This window comes from Portunus trituberculatus, chromosome 15, assembly GCF_017591435.1.
Source record: "Portunus trituberculatus isolate SZX2019 chromosome 15, ASM1759143v1, whole genome shotgun sequence".
Taxonomy (NCBI): domain Eukaryota; kingdom Metazoa; phylum Arthropoda; class Malacostraca; order Decapoda; family Portunidae; genus Portunus; species Portunus trituberculatus.
The window spans coordinates 16,757,920-16,768,628 of NC_059269.1; the positions used below are offsets into that span (position 1 = coordinate 16,757,920).

At 37.3% G+C, this 10,709-nt stretch overlaps 1 protein-coding gene across 2 annotated transcripts; it reads right to left on the minus strand.

Annotated features, from left to right (window-relative positions):
- Positions 1 to 893: 893 nt before the first annotated feature.
- Positions 894 to 9,297, minus strand: LOC123503923. 2 transcript variants are annotated; one of them, XM_045254035.1, is made up of 7 exons: positions 9,026 to 9,297; positions 6,808 to 7,040; positions 5,773 to 5,969; positions 4,972 to 5,218; positions 4,566 to 4,727; positions 4,167 to 4,323; positions 894 to 1,242 (listed from the first exon to the last, which is right to left on the minus strand). In XM_045254035.1, the coding sequence occupies exons 1-7, from the start codon at positions 9,096 to 9,098 to the stop codon at positions 1,127 to 1,129; spliced, it is 1,185 nt and encodes a 394-aa protein (XP_045109970.1). In that variant the 5' UTR covers positions 9,099 to 9,297; the 3' UTR covers positions 894 to 1,126. The 2 variants fall into 2 exon arrangements, with proteins under 2 accessions (XP_045109970.1, XP_045109969.1); XM_045254034.1 differs by lacking the exon at positions 894 to 1,242 and having other exon boundaries at positions 3,986 to 4,323.
- Between the last annotated feature and the right edge of the window lie 1,412 nt (positions 9,298 to 10,709).

Sequence of the window (10,709 nt, forward strand, 5' to 3'; positions counted from 1 at the left end):
TATATATATATATATATATATATATATATATATATATATATATATATATATATATATATATATATATATATATATATATATATATATATATATATATATATATATATATATATATATATATATATATATATATATATATATATATATATATATATATATATATATATATATATATATATATATATATATATATATATATATATATATATATATATATATATATATATATATATATATAGTTCGATTAAGTAATTTCTATAACGTTTGTAAATTTCTCTAAAAGTTAGTAGCCATTTATATTGTAATATTACCAGTCGTTCTTTTTTTTTCAAAAAAATATTTTTTTTAAACCTGGATTTATGTATGGTCTGTGTACGTGTTTGTTCTTAACCCCTTCAGTACCAGGCCACATTTTTACCTTGGGAACTGGGTATGATTAAACAGTTTTATTGACATTAGGAAAGGTCTATGGAGGTCAGAAGATTAATGGCCACAATCTTCACTATTTTATTCCCCCGACATAAATTGCTGAAGCTGTATAAAATCACCAAATAATAAGCAGAATGAATATGAAAACACGTGATGGTACTGAAGGGGTTAAGATATTGTTGTTTTACTAAGAAGTTTTTTTCTAATATAAGGTGTTAAATTTATATAAAAACAAGTTGAAGGATTCATCAGGGCAATTATAGTGCATGCCATCATTCCAACTGACCTTATATAAGTCGTCTTTGAATTTGTTGAGAGTGAAATCAGTAATAATTCTCTTATGAAAATAAATATTACAAGGTAATGATTAGAAATATCAATATTGATAATGAAATTTCCTGTATTGCTCTGTGCTTGTCATGACTGTAACAGGCCTGGATTTTCATTGAAAGAGAAAGAGTCTGTTCCAAATCAATATCATATATATTTAAAATAAAGCAACTTACATAAGGACAAAGACAATAAAAGTGACACGCGGGACTCTGGATAAACAAATCAGAGACGCGTGAAACACACACAACACACTCTCCTTCACTCGAATCCACCACTCAACATCACATAAAAACACCCCCCACTCACTGAATTACTTTCCAGGAATCTCCCCTAAAAACACCACCCACCTGATCAAAACGCACGGTCACCCCTGTCCTATGGCGAGTCTCCGCTCGCCGCCACGCGTCCACACCCCACCAAGATCCAGAGAGTGCCATCCCTTTATCCCACGTCGTGTCCTTCCCCGACCCCACTCATCCACTGGCCAGGATGACAGTTCACACCATGCTAAATACTTTTTTTCTTTACCTTATTCTGCCTTATACATGTTATAATATACCTAATACTAACACTTATAATACTATCATGCACTTAACTCCAATATCCCTTCTCATTAAGTTCCTCCTCTCAATTTAATTAGGCGTTCTTTACTATCATTGTCCCTCCTAAGCCTACAGAGTCACCCAAGAACACCCTATCTACCTTGGCTCTTCTTAACATACCATCCTACTATGTTCTATGACCATGTTATCTAGAAGTGTGGATGTATCTGTGACTCGTGTAGGCTTGGTTGGCAATGGAAATCAAGAAAATGAATACATTGAATTAAAAAACTCTTGGACATATATATCACTGAATTTAAATAGATCTAAGTTAATGTCTCCAAATACGAAGAATTCATGATTTTTTTCCTCAAAAACTAGAGTGAACATATCACTAAGGGTATCTAAAACTTATCTATACTGTCACTCGTAAGTCTGTACACATATAATAGCAATTACTTCTTATTCATTATGAAAGCTTCAGTCCCAACACATTCAATAGATAAATCGACTTTTGAGAATTCATTAAGGACAATAGGCTGAAAACAGTCAGGAACATACAGTGCAGAGCCTCCACCTTGTGTGTTCCTGCAATTGGTAAACATGGAAAACTCCGATACTTGATAAAGAGAGGTGAGATGATGGCTCAACCTAATTTCGGTGTGACCAATAACACTGGTTTGAGTGTTCAGATTACATAGAATATCATTAACAAAAAAAATGAAAATTAGTTGGAATTGATAGGATATTTAAGATAAGGATGAAAATTCTCTGATTACTGAGAAATGGAGATTCATCAAGTTGAATGTATTGAGGCCTAGGAAAAATCATATGGCTGAACTGACTATAAAGATTATTCTCATTTAAATTATTATTGCATTTGTCATGTGAACAAAAAATATCAAGATCATTGATATCTGACAAGGTAGAAATCATGGTAACAGTTTACAATTAATATAAAGGTAATAGTTACAATAGTATACTATAACTCTAGGTTGTTGAAATATTAACAGAAGAATTATAATAATGGTAGTTACATAAGTAATAATAGTAGTGATAATAGTAATAGCAACAGTAGCAGTAGCACTAGAAATAGTAATAGTAGTAGTAATCGTAGAAGCAGTAGCAGTAGCAGTAATAATAGCAGAAGCAGTAGTAGTAATAGCAGCAACAGTAATAGTAGTAGTAGTAGTAGTAGTAGTAGTAGTAGTAGTAGTAGTTGTTGTTGTTGTTGTTGTTGTTGTTGTTGTTGTTGTTGTTGTTGTTGTTGTTGTTGTTGTTGTTGTTGTTGTAGTAGTAGTAGTAGTAGTAGTAGTAGTAGTAGTAGTAGTAGTAGTAGTAGTAGTAGTAGTAGTAGTAGTAGTAGTAGTAGTAGTAGTAGTAGTAGTAGTAGTAGTAGTAGTGTGTGTGTGTGTGTGTGTGTGTGTGTGTGTGTGTGTGTGTGTGTGTGTGTGTGTGTGTGTGTGTGAGAGAGAGAGAGAGAGTGTGTGTGTGTGTGTGCGTGAGAATGTGTGTGCGCGCGCGAATATCAACAGTGCAGTACTAAATGCGTGACCAATCAATAATTGATGCCATATCAAACAATGAGAGAAAAATAAGCACCATAACTTTGAGAACTTTGCATTGTAATAAACGACAATCTGAGACACACACACATGCAGAGACACATAAAGAGAAACAGCTCAATTTTTTCCAGCCTCTCACAGGACAAGAGACACAAGAGACACGCTTCTGTTCACATTCACACTCACCAAAGAGAGATAACAGTTCAGTTGTATTGGCACCATCTTTGTGTGTAAAATTACCATCTTTATTACTAAGAGTTCTCAGTACTCTTGCCTTTTTTTTCCCCCACCTGTCTGCCTGTCCATCCGTAAAAGAAGCTGACATAAGCATTTTGTTTATATACATGGCCATAAACCGACTGAAGGGAGTTTCTGTACTGGACGGAACTTATATATTTTTTCCGTAGTTTCTGGGTACTATTAAAACATGTTGTATTTCTTCCCTGAGTCCAACGAATTAAAGGAACTTTGTATGTGAGAGTCGAAATTTGTGTTTGAGTGTCCATTGAGTTATATATCACCCGTGCATGATCGCTCCGAGATTCAACTCACAGGCAAGTCCAAAGTTCCGAGAGACCACGTGAAACGATCAAGGAGTTCAGGCCTGGCTGTGTTTTCAGCGGCCAAGTTGTATTACGCAGGAAGCCAGATTTTGTAGAAGGCACCTGTGCTTTGTTTTGTTGACTTTTGCTTAGAAAGCACTAACGCTAGAATGCGTAAATGTCATTTTGTTATAGTATATGCACTACTATACCACACACACACACTTTGCCCAAAGGCGTCTACACGCACGCACACACACACATTCTATATATGAATATTAAAGCTGTGAACTTATCAACATAAGGGGGGCAGTCACAGACAGTTCTCTAAGACAACTCTCTTCCTTCACATAAAACTACATTCACCTACCCATATATACGAGTATATATATATATAATATATATATATATATATATATATATATATATATATATATATATATATATATATATATATATATATATATATATATATATATATATATATATATATATATATATATATATATATATATATATATATATATATATATATATATATATATATATATATATATATATATATACACACATACATACATACATAATCTATTTAGCTTGTTTAGGGACCGCCACCTTAGTGGGCTTTTTATTCTTATTCAAATCACAATTTTTTTTGCCCTTTGCCAGAAGTTCTACACTATCCATCCAATCCAGACTTGGAAGTTCATGAATGATAGAGCGAAAATCTTGTACTGTGAAGCAGAAGGTCTTACCTGCAATCACGTTATTAACTTGCCAGTTAACCCAACCTAGTTTGGAACAATTTTCAGAATGCGTCGAGTATCTCGCGCTCCAGAAATCTGACGAATTCGTCACATCGTTTACCATAACAATGGCTACAGCAGTTTGATTAGCGGGATTGTGGATTACCTGCAGATGGGAAAAAACGCTTGAGTGGGACTGTTTCACGGTACAAGCCTTCCATCATGAAACAAATGCATGTTTCACTTTAATTTCTTGAGGGTTGACTGCCTACATACACAAAGAACAAAGTGCAGTACGATATTGAAATCTATCAAAAGATATAAACAAAGACAGAACAACTATTTATTAATGTCCTTACTAATATGAATAATGTACGCAATACCCTCTAGTGCGGTATTAATCCTCACCTTCCACATGAGGGCGGGCACCGGCAGATTTTTATTGTTGAGGAATATTTTGATGCTACAGTTGCTCATGTTCAGCAACTCCAGTATGCCGTGAGTACCTGTGTACACGTCCAGAGTGGCCGCTCCATCTTTAGCTAACTTCCGCACCGCAGACTCAAGTTTCTGAAGGAAGACAGTGAATCACGTTAAGAGTTAAGGGCGTTTTCACGATTCTCGTAATATCTTAACAATGGCTTTGAATCACAAATGAAAAGAAAAAAATCATCCTAAAAAGCCCAATTAAACACATAAGTTCCCTGTGAAAATAGTCTTTATGAGAAAAACATCCATATAAAGATACACAGCGGCTATACTTCACGCTACGGGGCTCAGTGACTTGTAGAAACGGTGAAGAGTGTAGACGAACCTCCCAATTCCCATTGTTGATAGTCTTCCACTGCGGGACGATGTTGATGTAATGATAAGTAGCACGTTTTTCCGCCTCCAGCACGAAATCCGCCACAGGTGCCAAGTGTCCCTTGGATAAGAAGTAGCCGAATACCTCATTCGACGAATTCAGTATTTTCTTCTGCTTTTCCTGATTGTAGTAGTAAATCAGATTCTTAGAGAAAAACCTTGTATTATTCTTGAACTTTGTCTTGGCGCCGATGAATCTGAGGAGACATTCAATCTTTCCAACTGCTAGATATTTTTTCCGTAGAGTCCCTTAACATTTTTTCTAAGCTGCAGTTATTTTAGTTCTGTAGCCTAGAAAGTACAAAATTAATCTCCTAGAAGAAAAAAGAAGAGGATAATGCCAACAATAACACGGACAAAAGGAAGAAACTCAGTTAACTTAAAGACGTAGTTTTGTGTTAATTTCCAGGTTAGAGAAATACTTTTCTAATTTCAAGAAACCTCCATCTGATGAGGCCACGGAAGACTAAACCTGTACACTCCTCATGTGAGAGAGAGAGAGAGAGAGAGAGAGAGAGAGAGAGAGAGAGAGAGAGAGAGAGAGAGACTATATGTAGAAGCAAAATCTGTCATCGCATCATATCACAGAGACGGAGTTAAACCGCAGGCCAACACGAGTGAAATTTAAAACCATGGAGAACAAGATAGAAAAAAAAAAGAAAAAAAAAACACTTCATTTTCCCTCCTTTCCAGTTAACAATCTACAACAGCAGCATTTCACACACTCACATAAGAACTATCAATGTTTTACCTTCCGTGTATCGTGTGGCTGACGAACACTGTGGTCTTCAGTTTTGTGTTAAAGCAGACAGATATTTGGCAAAGGTAGAGATTCCGGCGAATGTCCCACCTGATATAGTACATTCTGCTGTCCTTCCCACAGCTCCTGCCTGACTTCAGTGTGGGTTTGACTTTACTGGAACATCCCAGGTCCTCCCAAGACACCGGCTGAGGGAGACAATAAGGGAGTGAGCAGAGCAGAGTAGAGGGTGAAGAGCGTTTTTATATTGGATTCTGCGACCGAGAAATAATGAAATGAATTTTACTGATCAAATGTGTTAGCAGATATAGCATCATCAAGACCAAGGCCATAATTTCCCTATATTACTACTACTACTACCACTACTGTTACTTCTACCGTCATTACCATTACTACCACTACTACCACCACCATCACCACCACCACTACTACTACTACTACTACTACTACTACTACTACTACTACTACTATAGTATCATTAAGACCAAGGCCACAATTTCACTATATTACTACTACTACTACTACTACTACTACCACCACCACTACTGTTACTTCTACCGTCATTACTATTACTATCATCACCACCACTACTACTACTTCACTGACGAAAAGCATTCAGACTTGATTTCTGCAGAATATCCCCTAAAATTATTGGAGCTCGTTTTCTTTAGCTCGCACGAGCTGGAACTACTCTCAGATGCAACTTTCAGATTTCTAGTGTCTTAATTCGACTCCTGAAAGAGTTGTAATTGAAATTATAAAGGATTTCAACGGTTTAGTAAGGAAATCCATCTTAGCATATTTGTATTCTCTGAAAATAGTCATTGAGAGTTGAAAAATGCTTCAAAGCGCCGTTACTGGGTACTATTGTTTCATTAGGATCCTGCATCATCATTTTGGGAAAAAAAGGCTAATGAAAAATCTATCTAAGCATCTTCATAGTCAGAAGCGTTTCAAAATCAGTGCCATTTTGTTAACACCACACCAAAATCCATACGAAACAAGTGTCAGAACAGCGAGGCTTACATCACTGTCGTTAAACAGCTTAGAGTCCCTGCAGGTGATTTCCATGCTACTTTTACTGTAGTTGACGAGCTGGTTGTCAGTGCCGGGACAGGAGGCGAGCACGGTGGTCCCATTGTTCAATGTCACGCTCTGTTGTTTTCCATGCACAATGTCCGGGTAGATGAGTTCCTTCCGCTTCGTGTCCACAAGGAAGGGGGGATTGCTCGAATTATCGTAACTGAAGTTGCATTTCTCTAAAAAAATAAGAATGGAAAATGTGACTATCATGATTCTCTCTCTCTCTCTCTCTCTCTCTCTCTCTCTCTCTCTCTCTCTCTCTCTCTCTCTCTCTCTCTCTCTAAGCTTAGACTTTAGACTGAAGGAATTGTTATATAATCAAGAGAGAAGAGGAAAAGGCTATTTGATTTTGATTATATTGATATCTCGCAGAGAGAGAGAGAGAGAGAGAGAGTGTGTGTGTGTGTGTGTGTGTGTGTGTGTGTGTGTGTGTGTGTGTGTGTGTGTGTGTGTGTGTGTGTGTGTAGTATATGCTTGCCAGGAGGAATACAATACTCCGGTAATGTATGGAGTACTCTTTGCATGTTTTTTTTTTTTTTTTGGCGGGGGTTCTACTCTCACAGTTTTATTAGATAGGATGGAATCAAAAGCTATTCGTCTATCAACTCCCCTCCTCTCCCTCTATCCTCTTTCTCACCGCCGGAATGTTGCATCTCTTATAGTATCTCTTATAGTATCCTTTACCGCTATCTTCATGCTAAATGTTCATCCGATCTTGCTATCTACATGCCTACCCTCTTCCAGCGGGCTCGCTCCACAAGGTTTTCTTCTTCCTCTCTTAAACTTAAGAGATAACCAGTACTCTCAACCATTCATACCTTTCTCTGATAAACTCTAGAACTCCCTGCCTGCTTCTGTATTTCCGTCTTCCTATCTATTGATTTCATTTAAAAGGGAGGTTTAAAGATATTTTTCCCTGTCTTTCGGCTGACTCTTTTGGATCTCGAAGGGCACTGGCAACTAAATGAGCCTTTTATTTTTGTTGCCCTTGTCCAGCTTCCCCTTCTTACATAAAAAAAATAAAAGTTGCGCTGGTCATCGTAGTTGCCCAGCGCGTGAGTCATGGTGCCTCCTGACGCTTCTGACACTCGTTTTGGGATTCTTGACAAAATAAACTTCCTTCCTTCTAAAATCCCGAGTCAAGACAATGTTATCATGTGTTTCTATCATGCACGTCGCGCCGGAATCACGCTCCTCTGAACATTGTGAAGTGTGGCCATAACAAACCTAATTTTCCTAGTCTAGTTTTCTGAAAACTTTACTGTATTGGCATGACTATTTTTCATGGCCACAGATAACTAACCGGTTCCTCAAGAGTGTTTATCCGGTTAGTAATGCAGGAATCTTTTAATCCGTAACAAGTCATAACTCACCATTTAAACACGTGCAACTTCAAACAGAGCATCAGAATAAAAAAAAGCTCTTAAAAACATAAGTAACTTTTTAATGTAGTGGAGAAGCGCCGCAGAACATAATCCATTATGTGATTCCATTAAGTTTAGGAATGGAAGTTCTCTAATAATGAATGTAATATACGCACAGTTTAGCCACGTCATCATGACTAAGAATAAAAACTAAATATAATAACTGCTAACTCTGTACAAGGGCCTTATTCGTCCTGTATATGGAGTAGTCTTCGCATGTTTGGGAGGGGGGATTCCACTCCCACAGTTTTATCAAATAGGGTGGAGTCAAAAGCTTTCCATCTCATCAACTCCCCTCCTCTGACTAGTTGTCTTCAGTCTCTTTCTCATCGCCGAAATGCTGCATCTCTTTCTATCTTTTATCGATATTTTCATGTTAACTGTTCTACTGATCTTGCTAACTGCATACCTCCTCCTCCTGCGGTCTCGCAGCACAATGTTTTCTTCTTCCTCTCACACATATTCTCTCCAACTCTCTAACACAAGAGTTAACCAGTACTCTCAATCATTCATACCTTTCTCTGGTAAAGTCCGGAACTCCCTACCTGCTTCTTCCTACGACTTGACTAATTTTAAGAGGGAGGTATCAAGACATTTGTTCCTTGATTTTGGCTAACTCTTTACTTTTCTTTTAGGGAACCAGTACTCAAGTGGGCAATTTTTTTTTTATATTTTGTTGCCTTTGGCTGGCTTCTCTCCTGCATAAGAAAATTATAACAGAACAAAAATATACTTACTGAGATCGTTTACAGGATTGCTCAGCACCATCCGCATAATCGCGAGCCAAAGAGCTGTCCTGGACCACATCATTTCTGCCGATGCCTCTGGAGGGGAGAGAAGAGGCTCAGATCCAACACCACTGAATTTGTAGAGTTATGCACTCTTAAGTACAGCGAGGTGCCAAAGTGCTGTACTGGTGGTGGTAGCAGTACTTAATGCTTATGGCTGTGGGTGCGTAGCGGGAACGGAAATATCTAAGGGACTGGCAGTGCAATCTGCTATGGTTCCCTCCGCTCAGGCCTCTACGCCACAACCGATTACACGTCGTCTTTTATACTTCTGCCTGACTGTCAGGTTTACGTACAGTTCTCCTAGTGTACGTTTGGCAGTGCACTTATGAAAGACTAGAAATACGATGTTTTCTACATTGAATAATTTCATATCCTCTCCTCTTCTGCCTTGCTTCATCTTCTTTGAAAAAAACAGCTATAAAAATTGAGGAAAAACGTTATTCAGAGACTGACGTCACGTACTATAGCAAGTTACGAATCGGTCAGCTCCTCAAACTTCACTAGCAAAATAGATATTGTAAAACATATGAACAGACTTTCCCCCAACATGCATATCTCATACAAATCAGGCAGTAAGAAATACATCAACGGAGCAATTTCCTCAGGTAAGTCAATAAAACTACGTATATGTGAAAAATAAAGTCAAGTATACTGCGAGGCCATACCGGACGGTCATCCTACTGCCAGCACTGAAGAGAGGAATGAAAAGGGAGTGTGATTGGCGGTGGGTGAAATCCATGGAGAGCATATTGGTCTCCGGGCCTTGATGAAGCTCAGCACAGAATTGCCTACCTCTCTTTGCTGCAGTACGTCGCGGAAACTTTTACTGTATTACACTCACACAAGTACCGAAATTGTAGAGGTCATGGCGTTCCTTCCCTTTACCTCCATTAGTTGAAATATCGGAGGAGCAAAGGCAGAGCGCAAAACCGATCTAACTCTCAAGAAGCTTCACCAAATGGTATAGAGAAAGGGAGAGAGAAAGAAAAAGAAAGAAAGGCAAGAGCACAAGGATTTGATGACGGTATGATGGTGTCAACACATCAGCTCAACCAAACTAGTTTCCATCAGCGAAGATTAAGAGACAACGGGCAAACACTGAGATCCCAACCGAGACATTTCGAGACACACAACTTACAGATGGCAAGGACAAGCACACGAGGACACCAACCAGCGGAGTGAAGTCTGGATAAATAAAGCAATTCATACTTGAAGGATATGTTGTTTTTCGCACTTAACATTATACAATGTATAAATAATAATACGAGTATCTAATTGATTATGGCAAGACTTCTCAAATAAATATGTATTCCTAGAAGCATTATATAAAAAAAAACTCCCTAAGTGAAAGTAATAAACCTTGGTTGAAGATGCAAAGACTGCAAATGTGTGCTACAAACTCAAAGAAGTGAACTGCACGGCAAAATAGTATTATGCATTGGAACTTAAGAGTAACCAAACACAATAAACGGCAATAAAAATAATAACAGTACAAAATATATAATCACAAAGTGAAGAGGCAATTTCAGTAATAATAATGATAATAATAATAATAATAATAATAATAATAATAATAATAATAATAATAATAATGATAACAATAATAGTAATAATAATAATAACAATGATT